The sequence below is a fragment of the Bactrocera neohumeralis genome, chromosome 5 (assembly GCF_024586455.1).
Source record: "Bactrocera neohumeralis isolate Rockhampton chromosome 5, APGP_CSIRO_Bneo_wtdbg2-racon-allhic-juicebox.fasta_v2, whole genome shotgun sequence".
NCBI lineage: Eukaryota > Metazoa > Arthropoda > Insecta > Diptera > Tephritidae > Bactrocera > Bactrocera neohumeralis.
Window position 1 is genome coordinate 63,267,329 of NC_065922.1, and position 22,740 is coordinate 63,290,068.

At 35.4% G+C, this 22,740-nt stretch overlaps 1 protein-coding gene across 1 annotated transcript; it reads left to right on the top strand.

Moving 5' to 3' along the window:
• The first annotated feature begins 11,899 nt into the window (after positions 1 to 11,899).
• LOC126759483 (general odorant-binding protein 28a-like) lies at positions 11,900 to 12,819 on the top strand. Its single transcript, XM_050474316.1, has 3 exons — positions 11,900 to 12,201; positions 12,266 to 12,354; positions 12,428 to 12,819. Exons 1-3 carry the CDS (start codon positions 12,063 to 12,065, stop codon positions 12,641 to 12,643), a joined length of 444 nt encoding a protein of 147 aa, XP_050330273.1. The 5' UTR covers positions 11,900 to 12,062; the 3' UTR covers positions 12,644 to 12,819.
• Positions 12,820 to 22,740: the final 9,921 nt, after the last annotated feature.

The following is a 22,740-nucleotide window of genomic DNA, read 5'->3' on the forward strand; positions in this document are numbered from 1 at the left end:
ATTTGGCATCTGCTTTCAAAAAGAAAAATATTAGTCGGTCTTTATATATATAATGTATAATGTCAAGTCGAATGTCAAGAATCGATTCTTAATCGACTTCGACTACTGAAGATCGATTCCGAAAAATCTATTATTTTACGAGAAAACTCGATTTTCGAGTAGAATCGGAATCGAGTTTACCATCCCTACTGGCAGCCATCGCGTGCACATATACCACTACAAATAACCTCTACAAAAAAAATGATTTTTTTTCCATGTAATTTATATGGAAAACAGAAAATTTAAAATAGGCACCTCTTAATATTAATATTAAGAGCTCATCTTTTGAGTGACTTTCTTTTTCACATTTTCGAAAGTTTTTAGCCTGTTTTTCAGTTGAAAAAAAAGGTTGCCTCAGAATGACACACCCTAATATACATATATATAAATTAAAGAGTGACGAGCTGAGTCAATTCAGCCCTGACCGTCTGCGATTTATGTTAATACCCATTGTATAAGGTATACCCGCTCTTATGGGGTTACATGGGTTTTGCCTTATTAAATTCAATAACATCTCTAGAATATTGTCCTAAATTTTCAAGTTGATCCGACTAATAGTTTCGGAGATACAGCCTTGAGAACTTGTGCGTTCGAGGTTAGATAGGCTAAGTGCGCCGTCTTTAAACGCGTTTTTCTCAAAACTATGTTTTCAAAGTCGGTTGTCAAGATTTCTCGCGAACTACTCAACCGATCTTGATGAAATTTTACACAGGTCTTCGAGATATCATTTACAAGGTCTTGAACGAAGGATTTTTTTTAGTTACAACTAGTTAAAAAAAAATGTCGAGAAATTTTCATCGAAATTTGCATTTTTTTATAAAAACGTCTGCCAAAAATCCAATTTTCATTTTTTTCCTTCGTCCAATACCTAGTTTATTGTCTTTACTAAAACACGTATTTTTTATTTTTATTTCAGATGATCCTGAAAGAAGTTCTGCTCACAACGCGGATGCACCTTTTTTCCGAGGGACTGCCGGAAATGGCGTCGTAATGACTGCCATTTTGATATTTTTTTGAAAATTTTACAAAATGTTTATTAAATATGTATCTTTTAAATGAAAAAAAAGTTCATTAAAATATTTCATTTTGTATATGTAAAAAAAAATTTGAAAAAAGGCCGTGTTTTGCCCGAGGAAACCCATGTAACCCCTTATATAAAATATGTAATCAAGATCATCATACATTTGTTCATAATTTTAGCTTTATTTGTATTGATTTCATAAATATGTATGTATATGTAAATCTTTATAATCTGAAAAGAAAATTCAAAATCCTCCTTAAATATCTACGTATGTTTCTTAAAGTTAAATATTTATAATAGAAATTCACTAAGGATAGCATTTTGGTGCTTCAGCCAACAAATATTAAATGAATTTGTTCCTTCAACTGAAACTCTTTAGTACAGCAGCCTCAACTCTTTATAGTCAATTAATTTTGCACTTTGCAGTTGCTTAGAATTTGACTGTAGAATTTCCTTTCTAAATGTGTGCTACACAATGTCCTCTACAGATCTCTTGGTCTATTTATTGTGATTGTACCTTTTGTTTTGTCCGTTATGCCGTTATTACGAAAACTAGAGAGAAATGAATTCAGCTCTTTGAGCACTAGTAATGTACTGATCTTAGTTTCTGTCGGCAGCTATATTTATACCTCTTTTCTTCACTAACGTGTTATGTGTCCTTTTAAAAAGATAAATTTTAATTTTTGGATTTTTTATCGTTAGCTACCTGTTTACTCTTACTAGTGTTGTATCCGTTTTACATCATTGTAGCTACTTCGCTTTCACATACATATTCATGTGTATCTAGGTATGCTATATTGCTTTCTTTGCGATAAATGTGCATTCTTTCCAGGTAGATTCAATTCTATGTAATAATTTCAGAGTCAATGTTGTGAACTTTTCCCCCACATACGTATATGTATATTCTTTTTCATGAAATGATTCAATCCATAAATACTATTTTTAATTCTTTTAAATATACAAAAATATCTATATTTATGGGTGAAATGATGTGAAACATATCCTAGATGAGTTTTTTGTTCTTGTAGATCAGGTGTTGTCAGTTAATTTACAAAAAAGTCGAAAACTAAGTTTATGTTAAGATTAGCACACATAAACAGTTGATAAAGTTAAAGTCATTGATAAAGAATTTCCTGCTAAACAACATATGTATGTATGTATGTACGTCACCACTGAATTCTTACCAGCGTGCGTATAAATGAGAGCTTTCCTTTAATCTCTGTTGCTCTACCTACCCTGCAAGACGGAGGTAACAGATTGCACAAACACATTGAAACATTTTCAGCTGTTCACTAACACTGTTACATTTTCTGGAATTTTCAATTGAATGGGAGAATACGTAAGTAAGATAGAGAAAAATTATCGACATTCTAAACATATTGTATTATTAACTTGCTGGAATAGGTGAGACGAATGCCCAATTTTACAAGAGGAAGAAAACGAAAAGCGCAGTTTATTTTGGATTTTAAAGAGGTAAGTTCGTTATTTCATAATTTGATATTTTATAGTTAATTTCTTATACATATATATATGTTATTAATTTCTTTTATATAGAGTAAACGAAAAAGCTTAACAAGGAGAAAAAGGTAAGCATTGTGAATTGAATGTCGTGTGTGTAATTAAAATTTTTAATATTACAGAAATCATTTGGATCATTTGGATGCGTATAACAAAGACGCACCAATCAATTAGCCGCATCACCGGTGACTTGGAGGACGAGCATTACGGTGGAGCTCGCTATTAGATTAAGTAAATATTTGATTATTTTGATTTTATTATTAAATAAAGCGAAATAATAAAAAAAAACTGAATTTTATTTAAAAGAATTGAATTTGCTAGAAGTAACAAATGGGTAACAAATAATCTTGTTACTGCTTATTCCTACTAACATGTTTATATGTTATAGGTAACAAACTGATAACCAAAATAATAACACTAACAGATATTCGGGTAACAAATACTTTTTGTTATCCATAACACATAGGTAAGCTATGCGCTAACAAAAGAATTTGTTACCCGTAACATACTGTGAAGAGATTTGCTAACAAATGTATGTATTCTGTTAGAACAAGGCAGCATGCGATATTTGCCATTGGTTAGAGCGAGAAATCCATTGAACATTAAATAGCTATGTGAACAAAAGTAACAAATATTTTAACGAATGCAAAAGTGAACAATAACAAGTCGTTTACACGTTTGCTAATAGCTACCCGTCTTGCAGGGTAATATGCTGGTTAGATTAAGTTCACACGAGTATTTTTCTCTTGCCCAAACCGAGCGAACGACGAGGAAAGACATATAAGATAACTTAGTTAGCCTTATTTGTATATTTTAGATACCTAATACCGCATAAAATATTATGCACTCCTAATCGTTTGTAATATTATGTATTATTAATACGAAAATCCTCCTAGCTACATACATATATCCTCCCATCGGGTGCCGACTGGGCAATGGACGTTGGTGCTGACTCCACCGCAGCTTGGCAACTGGACTAGTTCCTAGAGGCACCTTGGTGGTGCGAGCAAGCGGCGTCTAGCTAAGACAGGGGTAAGTATCCGTTTTGCTCTTCTTATTGACTTCCTTTGCGTACAACACTGCGAACTTTCAAGGTGTGTGGTAGAGCGACGTCGTGAAAATAGTGAACCGTAGTTGTATTCCGCTCGGCTACGATGTGGATTTAGTTCAGGAACGATGAATAACCTCAGTAAACATGGTATCTAAACTAAAGTCGCCAACATAATTTACATACTTTCCAATGCGAGAGCAGCCATACTGGTAAAGAAAAGTATGCATTCATATATTGATCTAAATTTCTCTTCAGATGACGAGAATATAGTAGCCGTAAAGGATAGCAAGGATGAGACGCTTCTCATTGCATGCTGTTAACACACATGATGGTGTAGCGCCACCAGTAGAACTCCAGAGGACTGCTAATAAGCACAGTGTGTGGTAGCAGAAGTGCAAACGAAAGAGATGAGTTTTACTAGACTTTATCGCGGTTAGCAACGTAACTATAGCTATCCGGGGGGAGAACCGATGAAGAACAGTTCTGGAGCAAATATAAAGATATACATAAGTAGTATAAAAATTAATTTCGCAAAGCCAAGAATGATTCGTGGAAGAGGTTGTTTAAGGCTTAATTATGTACCTATCCTCTGGAGAGAGGCGAGGGTCGTATTCATACCGAAGGCGGGCAAAGGAGTCTCCTTTACTCGAAAGAATATATACCAAAAAGTCTAACGCATATTCGAAGGGTAGATCAACGAACCCTACTCTTCACTCGCTAACCCTCAATATAGAAAAATATCTAGAATAAAATGAATATACTGTGGTGGTCTTTTTTGCCATAAGTTCAACAATGACTCCAATAACGTAATCATTAACAGTCTGGAAGCGCTCCGTATAGAGCCTGTCACCATAGCATGGTTAAAAGCTCTACTGAACTGCTGGAGGATTAACGCAGAGTGGTACCGAAGTCATACTACTCAAATTAGCGCAAACAGGGACTCCTCAGGGGGTGTACTGTCACCACTCCTTTGGTGAAGAGGTGAAAAAGGTCAGTGGTTCCCTATATGCATGTAAGATGCGCCATGTTTATCTTAGTTAAAAGATTCTACATGGGGCTTATCACCTGTTCTCATGCATTGGTGTTACACGCTGGTAATCAAGCAAACCTTGCTTTAAGGTGCTTTGGTGTGATGCACCGCTGTTAGCATATTTCATATAGAAAACCGTTGGAACGTTTATAGCGACTCGCTATTCCCTGCATAACGAGAGCGCTAAGAATCACTTCAACAGCTACATTAGAAAGGTTACTCAACCTACAACCAATCGACATTGCAGTGGAAAGCTATTCTGCAAAATCAGCTGTAAGATTGACGGCGTTAGGTGAATTCTCTACAGCGCCTTCGTCCATAGTTCAATAAGCAAGAGGCAGGTGAACAAATTAAATCACATACCCAGGTCACACTAAAAGCGGGTGGATGGCGCAGCATGCTACTCACCAGCCCAACTTATAACATTTATATAGCTGATGAGATTGCCGAAAGTGCCATCCGTCTGGCTAGCGAACAGGTACAGGACATGCGGAAGTAACGAAAAACGTTATACAATGAACAGGCGGATTAAAACGATATGGAATGCCTTAAGTACAAGCATGGTCGCCAAGAACCAAGGCAAGAGTCCCGTAAGAAACATGCGTTTTACTAACACGGTCTCGAAAGAACTGTCGAACGGTTATTTGCCTCATGAAAGGTCACGACCTAATGACATCACATGCGAGCGATGTGGCTGTAAGTAACGCCGACACATGCAGAAAGTCCAGAGAAAAGTCCGCTCTTCATTGAATCATTCTTGGCTTTGCGAAATTCCTTTTTTGTACTACTACGACGCTGGAGCACCTCCTATACCTGTGTCTAACACTATCTAGAACTCGTTTTAAATATCTAGGAGCTTCGCAGTTCCAAGGGCTAGACGAAGTATCAAACTTAGATATTGAGTCGCTCTTAAAGTTTGCAAAAAGCTTTGACATCATGTATGACGAATACTTTACTTCAAATTAAGGGATTGCATGGGTGTCCTCGGGTAAAAAACAGCCTTTTTTCAACCATTTTTTTCAGTTTTTTATTGTTACAAACGTGCACTATTTACAAAGAAATTCTGAAATTTTTAGAAAAAGTATCTTAAACTCGAGCATTTCGACGTCATTTCCGATGACCCCTCGGAAAAAAGATGCGCCCGCGTTGGCAGCACAACTCCTTACAGGATCATCTAAAGTGAAAAAATACATGCTTTAGTTAAAATCTTAACTTAGAACAAGGACGTAGGAAAAAAACTAAAAATTAGATTTTTGGCGGACATTTTTACAAAAAACAAAATTTCAGTGAAAATTTCACATTTTTTTTTTTCAAATAGTTTTAATCGAAAAAAATCCTGCTTCCAAGTCTTTAAGAATTGTATCTCAAAAGCCTTGGTACACCACGTCGTATAATGTACATTACCCAAAAGTAAAAGTGTTTGCAGTAAGTGTTAGAGCGCAATTTAAATAGTTATATCACATTCTCAGCAGCATTAGGGGATATAGATTGATAGCACTATTTATAATAAAAAATGGCGATAGATAATATTTTAGTATATGCGATATTGAGTGTTTAGGACGATAAAATGAAATCGATTGCAATAATTTCAGATGGCAAATAACAGTAAGTGCAGGATAATGTTTGCACATATTATCATTGAATTATCTCAGATATATAATTATTTATAATTATTATAGATTACAGTGAATTAAAAAAATATATTTAAACTAGCCGACATCGTAGGCGTTGTCCTGCGTGAAATTAAGTGTGTTGAAATGAAAAGAAAATTGAGTTTATACTGTGTTAAAAATCATTTATTTGCGAATTTCCTACATTTTTTTTCAATGTAGGGCAGCTTTATAAACTACATTTTTTGCTTTCAGTTCCGGTGCGTCAATGTACCGAGAAGATAGTTTTCCAACTTGTGAACACGCCAAGTATAACTGGCTGTGTGAAAAACATGGCATTTCCAGATTTATGCCACACACTATGCGACTATCCTTGTGTCTTGTTGATTATCATCTCAAATGCAATTTTCACTGGAAACGGAATACGTTTGAACTGAAGGAAGGAATTCGTAGAATCAAGCATTCTGCCCCCTTATATTCGATAGCTGCGTCACAATCAGTCGGGTCCATTACACAGTTTCGGCGCATAAAGATTGCGACACATGATACCGACAGTTCCAGCTTTTAGACGCAAATGATGCGGTGGCATACTAAGCCTCTCCAAAGAATTAAGAAATTCCACTGGATAATTCACGGCGTCATCTTCATTGTCAAGACGATCGATCGACTTGTATGAGCACAAGTCTCCCGGAATTTAACTCTGAATCTTCAAGTTTAAGTCAACAACATCGGCATTTTTGGCAGCTAAAATTACACGTGCACTCAAGGAATCTTAGTTACGATAATTTGGCCAATGTCCGAACATTCGTGATGAGTTCATCTTTCATGAATTGATAAACGGCAGATGGAATTGATATGAAACCACTGGAAGTATCAACCGGAATTGACCCATTTCCAATTTTCAGCGAATACGATGTAAAATGTCTTCGGAAATGTCATTTTTGCTCATATCCCATAATTGACGCGGATTTAAAGGGTGATATGTCGAAAGGAATCTCTCGAAAAGTGTGCGAACTTCATTTGCGTTCGAAGTAGCTATCGCACGTCCATCGTTTGATTCCAGTGATTACCATGTACCAGCAATTGTAATTGTTGGCTTGCTTCTCAAAAAGTTGCACACACCGTATCATTCACACTACGCAATGACTCAAATGAAGGTAGAAACATTCGTCGTTTTTCGGGTGGATTGTGTAAATTCCTCCTAATACATTAGTTGAGAACACACCTGAATGTCCATCTACTGGTAGGCCTTGTTTACTGTGTAACTATTTCTTCGACGATGCATTCCTTGTATAATATCAAGGTATTTCCGAATAGAGCAATGTTCTCGTAAACGGATCACTGACGAAAGTTGAGAAACTTCCACTGGCTGTAATGTATTCTCTGGGCTGAAATAAACTCTTTGGCCATTCTCCAAATTAATTTGCGTTTCCGAAAGAAAAGCACGTGGATAGTGTTTCGTGCATTTATTGTCAAACATACAAACCGAAGTGGGATTGTGTTGTCCGCGAGGTCTATGAACCATATTGGTTTCCACCACTTCGTATAATTTTGGATCAATCTCTGGTTCAGGAATTTCCGCAGAAATCATTGCATCAATTTGATCTGGTGTAACCACAAACCTCTTTTTTGCCACTCAACAGAGTACATCCAGCATCTAACAGCACCATATATACCATAGGTTGCTTCAAGATAAAATCCATCAAACATCGCAACTGTTGTTTGAAAAGTCATGCTGTGACATCGTGACGATCGCTTGCTGATTGACAGTGATTCATAATTCCGCACGTACATATGTCATCGCTTCCTGGTAGTACTCGTTCATGTGTCTTGGACTGCCGTACGTTGATGGCAAAAAAAACGCCGACCAAAACTAGCGCGACCTCTTCATGGCTTCGTAACAAATTTCAATCTGTAATTGATCACTTTGTGTGAAACACACATAACGTTTTCACTGAATAATTTTCAATAATTTCTCTTTTCAATAGCCGGAATAAATAAGCAAACGACAAATTTGAACGATTCAAATAATATACAAATCAAATTATTAAAAATCAAAAATTGAAGAAAAAATTGCATAGAAAAAAGTTACTTTTTGGAGTTGACCAATTTTCCGACTTTTCCTCATGAAAAGTATAAGGTATTTTTATTTCTAAACCTTCCCCGATCCACAACGAACAACCTCTGAAAATTTCATCAATATTGGTGCAGCCGTTCTCTTAGAGTTACTAACAAACAAACATTCATTTTTATATAACGTTTCTATGGGAAAAAGAAAAGGGCTGTTTTTAGGGGTTTTCCGGCAATTATTCGAATTTTTCTCGCCGTAATAACCATCTCTGAACTTCAACGAACATTTAAAAAAAAAGAATTGACCAAATTAGTCCAGGCGTTGTCGAGTTATGCGCTTAGCAATACATTTCGCGATTAATTTTTTTTATATGTATGTATAAGATTTACGAGGTAATGATGCAGTTTTTTTTTCAAAACTGAAAGATATTGTATTGTTTTTACTCAAGATGGTAGCTTAGAACTAGGTGACCGACATAGGATAATTTCATCTCTTTTTTGTTAAATGTCAATACAATTCATAAATACAAATGTTATATTTCTAATCACACTACTCTGAGCAAAAAATATTAAGACTTTGTTCATAATTTTAAAATTTTCAATTTATTCTTCAAAATCTATGTCGCCCCCCTCAAAGTAATCCCCCATGGCTTCAATACACTAGTGCCAACGTTTTTCCCAATCCTCGAAACAGTTGTTAAAGTCTATTTCCGAATTAGCGTTCAATGCGCGTAGTGATTCATGTGCTGAACACATAGAGAACGACAGACTTCAAGCGGCATCTACCAAATATTAAAATACACATGTTCTTATAGATACAATTATATAGTCGTGCAGTTGTCTAAATAGCTGTGTCCTTAAGAACGTGTGTATTTTAATATAGTATTTGAGAGATATCGCTTGAAGTCTGTCGCTCTCTATGTGTTCAGCACATCACGTTAAATAGCTTCAATTGAATCAAAACGGGTTTTCCGGAAAGGTCGTTTAAGTTTGCTGAATTGTCTGCAGTTTCACGGTGCTAAATAAGCCAATACGGGCGTTGCGGTAGGATATCGGTTAAAAATTTGGATAAAAACTCACGAAAAATCAATGCAGTAATCGACGGTGCATTATCGTGGTGCAAAAACCAAGAGTTTTCGGCCCCTTTTTATACTCTTACAACTTGTTGCCACAGAGTGTGATTCACCTAACAGTTGTACGTACATATATATCACCCAAAACTAATGGAGATAGATATAGCGATATATATGTATATACTATATATATGTACAAATGATCAGGATGACAAGAAAAGTTGAAATATCATAACCTTGTTCGGCCGATAGATCGTAAGCAGTAGACCCAAGACACATCGCGAGTAATAAAAATTAAGATATCCTTGATGAATATATATATCAAAAAAATTACCAATTCGTTGAACCTTGCATAATCAAACGCCATTAAACGAAAACCTAAAAAGTTCTACAACTAAGCACTAAATTAAGATACATACATATATAGTACAACTGTAATTTGACTCCACACTCCATGCGATTGGTTTTTTAGTATGTGGTATCGGCAAAAATAGATAAAATCGGGTCGATACTACACAATCTCCCATATTCTACATATAACGATTGTCGTTTTTCTAACAAAGCTTATGTTATGTGTCTGTCAGTGTATGAGTTATATGTGGTATATGGATATATAAAAGTGCTTGGATTTTGGTCCTCTAGTTAACGTTTTACACCTTCAATTACTTCCTAGGCGTTGATTTTTGCAAGTTGCAATCGTATAAAATGTTCGATTGCACCAGAACTTAGCCCTTCTTTACATGTCGGAAAGAAAGCGGAGTACACCACACCTCGATAATCGAAGAAAACTGTCATCATAACCTTGATTTTGATATTGCCACGATATTCGGCCGATAGATCGTAAGCAGTAGACCCAAGACACATCGCGAGTAATAAAACTTTTACTGACATCCTTGTAGTCGGAAAGTCTTGTTTCACAGACGTTAAAGTGACGCTGTTTTTCGAAAAAATTAAGTGCTTTTGGAACCTTCACTTTTCTAATACCCAAATGATCTTTCAAAATGGCTTTCACTAATACTCCCGATATACCACCGAAGGCAGCCAGGTCTCTAACTGTTAATCGTGTATTGTCAAGCACCAATTCCATATTTTATTGACATGCTGCTCATCAGTTGATTTTGGTGGCCATCCTGAACGTAGCTCGTGGTCAACGCGTTCTCGACCCTCTTTGTGCCAATCAAAAACACTTGCTCGCGACAAACAATTATCAACAAAAACCTTTTCCAATATCTGATTTTCTGACATTTGGCAAAGATTTCACTGACAGTCATATCAACCTAGATAAAAAGTTTTCCGACGAATGGGTTTTCGCGGGAAATTTAAATAAAAAAGTCTTACTATTTTTTGTTAAAATACTACATATTGGGTTGATAATAAAAAAATACAAAAGTTAACACAGTTTAGACATTTGTTCGAAATTTTTCTAATTATTTTTACTTTGTTTTATTTAAATTAATTTATTCTACTTTTACGTTTATTTATTTATTTTTGTTAACTGGTATATTGTTATTATTATTAAATTGAAATTTGTAAAATTCTTAAATAAATGAAAATACTAAACATTAATAATTATTTTGATGTGATAATAGTCTTACTATTTTTTGCCCACAGTAGTAAATTGAAGTAAACATAACAAATACAAAAGTTAACACAGTTTAGACAGTTTAGACATTTGTTTTAAATTTTTATTTTATTATTATACACATATAATTTTATTAAATTCTATTTAATTTTATTTTGTTTCGCTTAAATTAATTTATTCTGCTTTTATGTTAATTTATTTTCTATTTTATTTATTTTTTAACGTTATTATTATTGAATTAAAATCTGTAAAACTCTTCATTCATTCATTAAGTCATTCATTTCAGTTCATTTGATAATTAAGGAAAAATCACCAGACGCCACGTGTCTGTGGCACATACATATGTACCTACATATGTATTAATTATATTTATCAAAGTACAGACACACTTTTTTGCTGGGGAATATTTTCTGCTTTGTTGTGAGTTTTAGGAAACTCGGCACTATTACTCAAGCAATCGTACGTGCAATTGAAAAAATTATATTTGTTAGTGAGTATGTATTACAAGTATAACGTGCAACGTCAACCCTCCACACAATGCCACACAATAGACTTGAAACAATTAGCGAGTCGATAGGGTCCAATATGTTTGTATAGTCTACAATATATTTGTGCCGACGGTAACTTATAATTTCACAGCTGAGAGATTTAATTTCAACAACGAATAATTATAATAGATAGTCAATACTGGTTGAAATTAAACAATTCGAAAAACCAAAAACAAATCCATACAGTATATATTCGTCATATGTTTAATGGAGTTTCAACAAATCAACAGCCGGTACTTACACTTATAATACACATCCAAATAAGCATACTTCTCTAAGTGTGTGTGTGTGACATATGTATACATACATACATACATGTACATGCATATCGCAAATCTACCTGTATAGATATGCTAAATTACTCGACATATACATACGTATGTGAGATTCACTTGTATAAATAGCAACTGCAAGTCTAAGTGAGCAGCAATACAACTTTCGAAGCCATCCAGCTCAACTAGGCACGATTTTAGCCAATTCAAACATTTTTACCAAATATTTTCCCACTTACTCGACAAATATGGCCAAATTCATCCTATTCGCCGCCTTATGTATTTTGAGTGCCGCTGTCTCCAAAGCTGCTTTCAACAAAGAAGAGGCTATAAAAAATTTTATGACTAGAGCGGAGGAGTGCCGTGGCGAAGTGGGCGCCGCTGACTGTAAGTATTTGAATCACTATAATTCAATATTGATGAGTTATACTTAGCGTTATCTAAACCGCAGCTGACATTCAGGACATAGTCGCAAAAGTTCCAGCGACCAGTAAGGAAGGCAAATGCTTGCGCTCCTGTTTGATGAAAAAATACGGCGCGGTAAATATTTATTTTACATGATAATATATTAATATGTCATTACAACTAACATATTTTATTTGACGTTCCTCAGATGGATAGCAATGGCAAGTTTGTCAAGTCGGTCGCCGATCAGCATGCACAGGACTTCACTGACGGCGATGCGGATAAATTGAAGACAGCTCGTGAAATCATCGACGCTTGCGCCGATATTGCAGTACCAGATGATCATTGCGAGGCAACTGAAGTGTATGGCAAATGTTTTATGGAACAAGCGAAGGCTCACGGTCTTCAAAAATTTGACTTTTAAATAGTCGCCTCAAAGGTTTGAAGTTTGAAGATGCAACTCGAGAACGTTAAATTTGATCACCGACCTATTTATGATTTAGATGTTAACATTTTTTAGATATGTGTACATGTGTGTATTTTGTGCTTATTTGTTTTTAATTTTTGTTTATTAAAGCAATACAATACTCTTTAGAAAAATGTGTTTTTTATTTACTTGGAAGAATGTGTTATTACAATAATGCAATTGGGGTACTCACAACGTGTCATAAAGCATCGTAAAATCACACAATTTTATACTAGTTTAAAAAATTTGTTTTTGGATTGCATACTAAAATAAGTTTACGCAAATACAACTCTGACCGTTATGTTTTCGGATCGTTATAACTTATAACTTTATGAGACTATGTGAAACCCCTAATTAGTATTACACTCACTACCAATTCTCAAATATCTTTCATTGATGCATACATTTTATAAGCAGGTGGCAACTCTTTTAAAAACATTTATCATTTGTAAGCCTTCTTAAATCTCTTTAAATTTTGATTCATCTCGTACTATCAAATGCATTGACCAATTTTTAAATTATGTGGCAACATCTCAAACAAATATTTTAAATTTTACTTATTAAACTAAATCTTTCACATAGTACGCTCGATAGAAGCTTCTCATCATTTGATATCATTGGCCTCAACAACCGCGTCGTTAATTCTGCTTTCTCCAGACAGGGTTAAGGAAGCGAAGGAAATGGGTCTGGTAGTGAACGAGCGCAAGACGAAATATCTCCTGTCATCAAACAAACAGTCGTCGCACTCGCGACTTGGCACCCACGTCACTTTTGACAGTCATAACTTCGAAGTCGTAGATAATTTCGTCTATCTTGGAACCAGCATTAACACCAACAACAACGTCAGCCTCGAAATCCAACGCAGAATGGCTTGCCAATAGGTGCTACTTCGGACTGAGTAGGCAATTGAGAAAAAAGTCCTCTCTCGTCGAACAAAGACCATACTCATCATTCGCGTCCCGCTATATGGTGCAGAGGCATGGACGATGACAACATCTGATGAGTCGGCGTTACGAGTTTTCGAGAGAAAGGTTCTGCGTATGATTTATGGTCTTTTGCGCATTGGCAACGGCGAATATAGATATACGATGACATTAACATAGTTCAGCGATTTAAAAGACAGCGACTACGCTGGCTGGGTCCTGTCGTCCGACATTCCAGCTCTGCGACTATTCGACTCTGTACCCGCCAATGGAAGCAGAGGAAGAGGGAGACCTACACTCCGTTGGAAAGGCCAGGTGGAGAAGGCCCTGGCTACACTTGGAATCTCCAATTGGTGTCAAACAACGAAAAGGAAGAACGACTGGACGTTATAAACTCGGCTATCGTCGCGTAAACGGTGTCTGCACCAATGAAGAAGAAGAAGACTTGTTAAACTTTCAGTTTCTTTGTTTTTGTTACCTACTTGTAAGTCAAGTAGCAACATTTTTATTTTACACCATCAGAGTAACAAAACTTACAAAACACTGAAGTTTTAAAAAGAGGAATAGCTAACTTCAGTTGCAACCAATGACTTAATTTTGGATGGTTTGTTTTCTATAGTAGTCCGTTAGTCCGTAGTTCTAACAAGTTCTAACAAGTGAAGCATTCGTCGAAATATTTCCTTTCTAGGTATATATTTTATGGCATCTGTGCCAAATGTTACATCCAAATAATCATTGAATGGTTTTTCTGAAGTACATAATGTGCATTCGGCGATTTTTACGATGAGTGCAATAACAAAGAGGTCCCATTAAATTTAGTGTGCGGAATCAACTATCAACTAATCAACAATCCGACTACCAGGATGTCATAAAACGTATTATTACTATCGATGAGTAATGGATCGATGCTTACGACCCGGAAATAGACGATCAATCGACCGAATAACGTGGCAAAAATGAGCCAAAGCCGAAAAAAACACGTCAAAGCAAGCAGGTTATGTTGGCAGGTTTGTTCGATTATCTAGGTGTGGTGCAGTCCGAATTCCTCTGACAAGGCAAACTGTCAACAAGGAATACTGATAGTTATATGCGTTGTTTTCGTGAAGCTACTCGTAGGCCGGAGGTATGGGCCGACAACTCTTGGTTTTGGTACCACGATAATGCACCGTCGTATACTGCATTGATTCTTCGTGTGTTTTTCGCAAAATTTTCAACCACAATTTCAACCAACCGCAACCACCGTGTTCGCCTGATTTAGTTCCATATGACTTCTGGGTAAACTGTTTGGAGTCAATTGACGACATTAAACGTGAATCATTCCGCGCATTGAAGGCTATTGGAAATTGACTTTATTGGAACAAGCGTTGGCACAAGTATATAGCGGTCTATTGGATTAGATTGAAGAATAAATCAAGAATTTTAAAATTATGAAGAAAGTCTTACTATTTTTTGCTCATGGTATGTCCCCTTGACGTACGCTTCAATGTTAAACCAATAAATGAAAAGACCTGCAAATGATTTTAAGGGAGACCGACGGAAACTTAGTTTTTAATCCTCTACCTACATATGTATGTACCCATACAAGTATATTTATAAGTGTATATAATACTTAATTTAGTATGTACTTATTTGTGAATGACGTGATAAGATAACTCTAGACATTAATATTTATCACACTATTTTGTACAAAAATGTAATTACTTCGATTAGAATCTTAATTGGCCACGTTCCCAACCAAATGACTCGTCAGAAGCAAAACGTATTAAATTCTCAAATGATTCGTTATTTTATTTTCATTCTCACATTGTTTCAAGTAATTTGCGAGAAAAATTACTTTAATTTTTTTTTTTTTGATTTTGTAAATCTGTTTTAAAGTTATTTTTAGTGAATTTGTTTAATAATTCAAAAAAACTTTCATGTACACTAATAAATTAAAAAAGATTTATACGTAATAATTTAAATTGCATGTAAGACACTAATGTTTTCTTCCCAAAGTTTATTGGCAAATATATTAAAAAAGAAATTTGGGCAAAGAGACGACAGTCCAGAGAGAGAGCCATGGCCACTGAATGCGACTACATGTCTACTGGCAAGCCGACTTACTGGCCTTCCGACATAAAAAAATTACCTGACCTGATCGACTTTTTCATCCCTTGACAAATATCTAAGACCATCATTAGAATGGAAAATGGATTGGACTTTAATTCGGACCATTCGCCAGTATATTTAATCCTAAATGGCCATCTAAAAGAAATCGACAATAGACATCTGGTTTGGGAATATTTCAAAGTTATACACGACAAAAAGTGAATATAACAACTCAAGATATTTTGCAAGATGAAGGTCATACATTTACGAAAACTATCCAAGAATCAACTTGAAAAAGTGTTCCTAAACAAAAAAAATTGTATACTAAATATCCATCCGATATTTTAGATCTCATAAAGAAAGATCACGCGATTTCCTCAATATAAAACAGAATTAAACAATTTAACTAAACTTTTCAGCACCAAAATAAAGTTATTTACAAATCACAACATTTCTAATTACGTTGAGAAATTAACGCCAAACAAAAATACAGATTATTCCCTTTGGAAAGCTGTACAAAATGTTAGGAAACCAATATTCGACAATAAACCCTTCAGCCAGCCAAACGTATCCTGGGCCAAAAACGACAAAAAAAAGCGGAAGTTTTTTCAGAGAAACTGAAACGTTTAGTCTATTCGTGTTCCATGGTACTTTGCCGCAGCCGGACGAATCGCAATACGTAGGTAAAATCCAACTAACAACAATTAAATAAGTGGGAAATATCATTAAAACTAGACTTAAACCAAAAAAGGCTCCCGGCTTCGACGCGAATAGCATTAGCAAAGCTTACGACGATAATAAACGCTTGCTTAAATCTCAGATACGTGCCATTGTCATGGAAAGTATCTGAAATCATTATGGTACAAAAACCTGGCAAAGGCGCACATGAGGCCTCGACATATCGTCCAATATCACTGTTGCCTATTTTGTCCAAACTACTTGAAGCTGTAATCATAAGAAGGCTTCAGAACATAATTGAAGAAAGGGGCCTTATGCCAATTCATCAATTTAGATTTAGATTTCAACATTCCACAATCAGTCAAGTTCATCGAAATACGAGCTTAATCGAAGATGCGGTGCGTTCGATAGAGGAACCATGGCTTACTTTAGAAATTAAGATTTCACTTTCCATAGTGTCTAACCGGCTTAGTTGACTCTTACCTGACCAACCGCTACTTCAGAATCAAGCAGAGACAATCATATACTACGTTAAAGCCAATAAAAACAGGTGTACCCCAAGAAAGTATCCTGGGACGACTCTTGTACATTTTGTTTACTAGCGACTTGCCTACGCCAGCAGATGATACCTGCATCATTACAGCAAAAATAAAGTTGAGTCGTCGCACAGAATGCAATTTTCAATCAATCAAATTGTAGAATGGACACAGCAATGGTACATTACTTTAAACGAGTCCATATAAAATTCACTAACAGAGGTTGCTACTATTTTGTCCCCCAAAACGCGACTTGCGGGAAAGTTAATCTATGAAAATAGAACTCGAACGATAATGAGGTGATGATTTGTTTGTCTAAAGCCGTATCTTTCTAGTTATATTATATTTTCCAAACAGGTTTAAGACGCACTGTAGAATCAATTATTCTTTCGCTTCGATCTCCGTCAAAGAGGAGATATACCCATGAAACGCCGTGCAAATGGCACGACTCTTTGATCCTACTGGATTGTTATCGTCTGTTATGGTAACCGGGAAAATATTTATTCAGCGACTGTGGTCTGGCGGTCTATCTTGGAACTCACCATTACCTGACAATCTTTGCCGCGAATGGCTGAAGTATCGGTCAAAGTTTCCAGAACTTCACGGGTTTAGCAATCGTCGAACACAGACGGTTCTGTACGTTTCACTCTTCTGCCGGCACGTACCAGGGCACCACTCAAGACTGCTACCATACCGTAGATAAATTGATACGAAACTCTTTGATTTGAGAGAGAGCTGTCACATTTTTTACAACATTTGCCAATGAAGCCAGTGCTGAAAAATATTAGATTGGGTATTTTACAAATTACTTCTGGGTATTTTGCACTTTTCACACTTTATATATATATATACATATGTATATACATAAATTGATTTATTTCTGGCATCCCTCCTTTTCTGATATCAGCTGTTCGAAATTCCCTGATCTCCATCTCTACCAACCTAATCAGGGAACGTGTTTTAGAGAAAAATGAGACCAATATAAGAGTTTCGTGTCGTTTTATTTATCGCACGACTGGAACCGAAATAGAAAAAATTGATGTACTCGTGCCACCTCCGTTATATACTCGTCGTGGCATGCTATTCTTTTAACTGAATGGTTCAGTAGTATCACTTGATTGTTGGGAACTGAGGCCGTTATCCTACGTTGGTTGAAAAATCGACCTTCGCCAACCGATGATCGGTGATCAGGAACGATGACGCACTATATACTATAAACTGTTTGGAGCAATAGGAACATTTTGCAGATGAAATCCGACAAGTGAAGTCTAGTTCAGGTTTGGCCTCTTCCAGTTGAATATTGCCTTTAAATTAATTTCTAGACAAGATCCGAATCCTACGTGCGAGAGTACGCATTCCCAAGGTCGAACTAGGACATGATCAACGATTCCCTACTATTTTGCCAAAATCAACGCCGTTGGTCAAGCTTTTACCACATCAATCACATGAGGTGACACTGCATGGAGGAGCGCAACTAAATGGTTGGATGCTGCACACTCTTATCGCCACTTTTGGATTCTGAATTCAAGGCAAGCAGCCAATAGTTTCACCTGTGTTGTGTGTCAGCGTTACAAAGGGGAAGTTCCAAGGCAGCAAATGGCTTCCTTATCCGGGCAGAAAATTAGAGCCGCTGGGCCGTTCATCTCAACTGGTGTCGATTGCTGTGAACGTTTCACCCTACGAACCGGAACTAAACGTTCTGGAACGATTATCAAAACGTATCTCGCAATTTTCGTTTGCGTGGTCACCAAGGCTGTACACTTTGAGGTGGTTGATGACCTATCGGTACAAGCCTTTTTGGATGCCAAACGAATAAGGTCAGCCGACGCGGTCCCTGTCGAGATTTATAAAGTGATAATGGTACAGCGGTTGTGTTGCCTACCGACTCCTGAGGAAAGATCTAGCAGCATGGTAGGATGAGAATAGTCAGCGATCGTTAGCAAACTTCAAGGGCAAGCAACTACAGTGTATCCGTACAGTATATACAGTGATGTATATGTAGATGCCATTTAAATCAATAAACTTCAAGACTTAATTTCAGTTATTTTTATTAATTTGTAAAAAAGAAGCAACATAGGGAATATATGATAAGTTAAGGTATTAACTAAAGTTTGAGAGTTTTATTTATAAAAAATCGGACCAATTAGTCAATTTCAATATTAAAAAACACGAAAATCCGTGATTTTTCGGAGGCTCACACTAAGACGATCCCTTGGGTCTAAAATAAAAAAATTCAAAACTCATTAGCATATCCCGTTACAGCTGTGCCTTGAAATAGAGCCAGAAGACGGTATTTAATTTTATTTGCTTCCGGTTATTTAAAATCTTTAATTTTTAATGCAATAATCAATAGAAGGGGAAAAATAATAACAAATGCTACTTTAGAATTTTGTGCATCATCCACAGTTCTTTATAACAGTTGAGCAAAGTCTGCACACAGGATCCACTAAATTCTGCTAAATTCGATGCCATTTTGCTTGAATTATTCCTTTGGCAGCTTTGACATTTGTTTCGAGTTATTATCTTGTTAAAACAGACATCAAAGAGACACATTAAACTCCGCGTAAGGTATATTGTAAGACATCCATTGTACCTTTGATCCGAAATAGAGGATCTGTTTCATAATGGGAGAAATACCCCCAAACCATTATACTCCCGCTGTCATGTTTTATCGTTTTTATAGTGTGTTGTGGGTAAAATTCGGTTTTAGAAGGTCTTCGCGCAAAAGGGCTGCCCAGTCAGAATTGAATAAATTCACTTTGGATTCATCTGAAGAAGTCACAAACGGATCTGTTTTCATCTGACGCAAACTTCGCTTTTGCAAAAATTTTAGATTATTACCCATATTTTCTGGTTTTTCTTTGCAATTTATTAAATTCTCAACTAGTTTTTATGAGCAGCCAACTACTCAAGTAGTTTTTTCTACGCTGAGAACTTTCAGTATGTTATTTTGAACCCTGTTTTAACATACTCACTAACATTCAGTTTGTTATATATTTATGTAACCTTGAATATCAATTCTTCTCGGACTATTTAAGCATCTGTATGGAAATCAAATTGATCTAGCAAAGATAGGATAGGTTCTCTTCTTCGCCCTTTGAATAGAGTAGGTATGATGGGTAGGTGAGAAAACTATTTTGGTAAATAAGACGAATTTATTTTTATCAGATATAGGGTAATATATATAAATGTATATAAACGACCAGGATGACGAGACGAATTGAAATCAGGGCGACTGTCTGTCCGTCAGTCCGTTAGACAGATATTGTAGTTGGGCGTAATCAGACAACGCCACAAAACACCATTAACCGAAAACGTATCAAGTACCATAACTAAACACTAAATTATAATATAAAATATATAAAAAATTAAGATATAAAATATAATGAAGGGCTAAGTTCGGATTTAACCGAACATTTCATACTTTTGCAACTTGCAAGGATTAAAGCAGGGGTACATAAGGCTTGTTAAATATGATATTATTCATTCTAGAACAAATATGTAGCGTTATTAGACAAACATGCTCCCTTATTTTAATTAAAATATTTCACTTATTGGCCGATATATGTGGTGCAAAGTCAACCGATATTTTCGGTAAAAAATCAACTATAGGTACTGGGATCCACATATTCGGTACCTAAGGGCTTGAACAGTTTTGATTCAGTTTGGACAATTTTTGGATATAAGGTGACATATTTCAAAGGCTCTATTCGTGAAAGTATCTCATTACTACTTCCCATATCACACAATTTTATATTCCATCTCATTCTTTCCTTACCAGTGTACAAATCAAGAAGTAATAAATATAACAGGATAAAACTCTGCACGAATAATGTCTTTGGAGTATGTCACCTTTTGACCAAAAAATGTCCAAATCGCTTTTCTAACAAACCTTATGTCGAATAGGTCACCTTAAGGTGTTTAACTGGCTTTGATTCTTGCAAGTATAAGATGTTCGGTTGCATCCGAACTTAGCCCTTCCCTTGTATTGGATATACATATGATGCATATTTAAATAAAGACCGATTTCTTCTATTTTAAGTAGGGGAGTTTTTGTTTACTTACATTTTTTCTTTTTGTAGTAAACAGCCGATTTGGACTACTGTGACAATATGTAGGGTAAATATGTAGGGTAAATATTGTCACAGTAGTCCAAATCAGCTGTTTACTACAAAAAGAAAAAATTTAAGTAAGCAAAAACGTTCAAACAAGCCTGGCAATCGACTTCCCAAAAAAATTTGGTGAATCAGGGACTCGCAACCTAAATCCAGAGATAAAGAGATGTCCAACTCCTCTCTCATTGGAAGTGAGAGAACAATTGCTAAACGTCAAAACCTCCTGAACCCGAACAGCTGATCGAGTTCAGGGGGTTTTAACGTTTATCAATTGGAAATGAGCGATGACCATATTGAAATCTTACCAAAAAAATTCGTAAACGGTGGGATTTGTTGGATTGTTCAAGATCACTTATAAAAAATGTAAAACAATGAAAATTAAATGAAGTTGTGAAATTTAAATGCATTTGATGAAACATTTTGCAATGTCAAGCATCATAGTATTATTTTCAATGGAAAATTATTAATAACATTTATTGATTGAGAGCTAAAAAGCTTAAATCCTTTAACATACCATAAAAAGATTAAAATAGTTTCTCTATATATTAATTAACCACTATATAGTAATTTTTATTCATACTAAATGTTGGGTGTTTTAATTTAAATGCCCAAAAATTATTATTCTGTCCAATCTGGCCATAATGGAAAATGTTATAAAAACGCTAATTTTGAAGCGCTCTCACACTGGAATAAATTGGACATCCCTTTATTCCTGCTAAATCCTCCCCTGGCTTCCATTTTATCTGTATTGCACATATTGCGGTGGAAGTAGTTCTTTCGACTATTTACATATTTCAAGTCTCAACGTTTCAATTTCTCTCTTTCCGATCAATTTGTAGGTTACAAACCCCTTTTTATATAAAGTTCTACACTGGAATATACACTTATTAAAAAAATTTGTTAAAGAATTCTAACTTTTTTCTAACTTTTAAAATTTAAATTGATCACTGAGTTTTACCATTTCAATGGTTTCACTAATGTGCGCTAAATGGCACAATTACTAAAAACAGATAAAGTAATTAACAGTAATATTAAAATTAACTGCAACTTATAGCCCTGACAAACGACAGCGCTAATTTGCATTAGCAGACTTAATTTACATTTACTTGCGCATTTGACCCATGTTAATGCAAATTAGTAATGCACAAGAATTTCGTGCATTTAGCTGAATCCTTTGCGTTTACATAAGAGGTAAGCAGTTTTATATTGCTAATTAAATTATGTGCAAGTTAATACAAAAGCAAATTTTAATATTTTTAGATGGCAGAAAATAAACAACGCACAGTTTGCTATCCATTTTTCCAATATTCTTACTTTTTCGCACACTTTTTTCGCATTACAATCAATTATTGCTTTTAATTTCACTCTATTATCTTTTAACGTAGTTAATAATAAACGAATTTTTTCGTTAAATTTATATTGATTTTCCAAAAAAGTACCAAAATTTCTGTTAATAATTTATCTTATTAATTTTTATTTCACTTTCATTTAAACAAGTAAACAAATTTCACAATCAGCTGTCTAAATGCACAAGTCTGCCGTCTGTCACCAAAAATTTCATTTTGTCAAATTTCAATGCGCATTAGCGTTGCTTAATAAGCATTAATTTTGCTCGTCTGTCAGGGCTATTAGTTGCCGCAAAATAAAAAATATCGATTCCAACTTATAATAACTATCGAATAAATTTTTGCTCTCCTTTAGAAAATAGTTGGCAA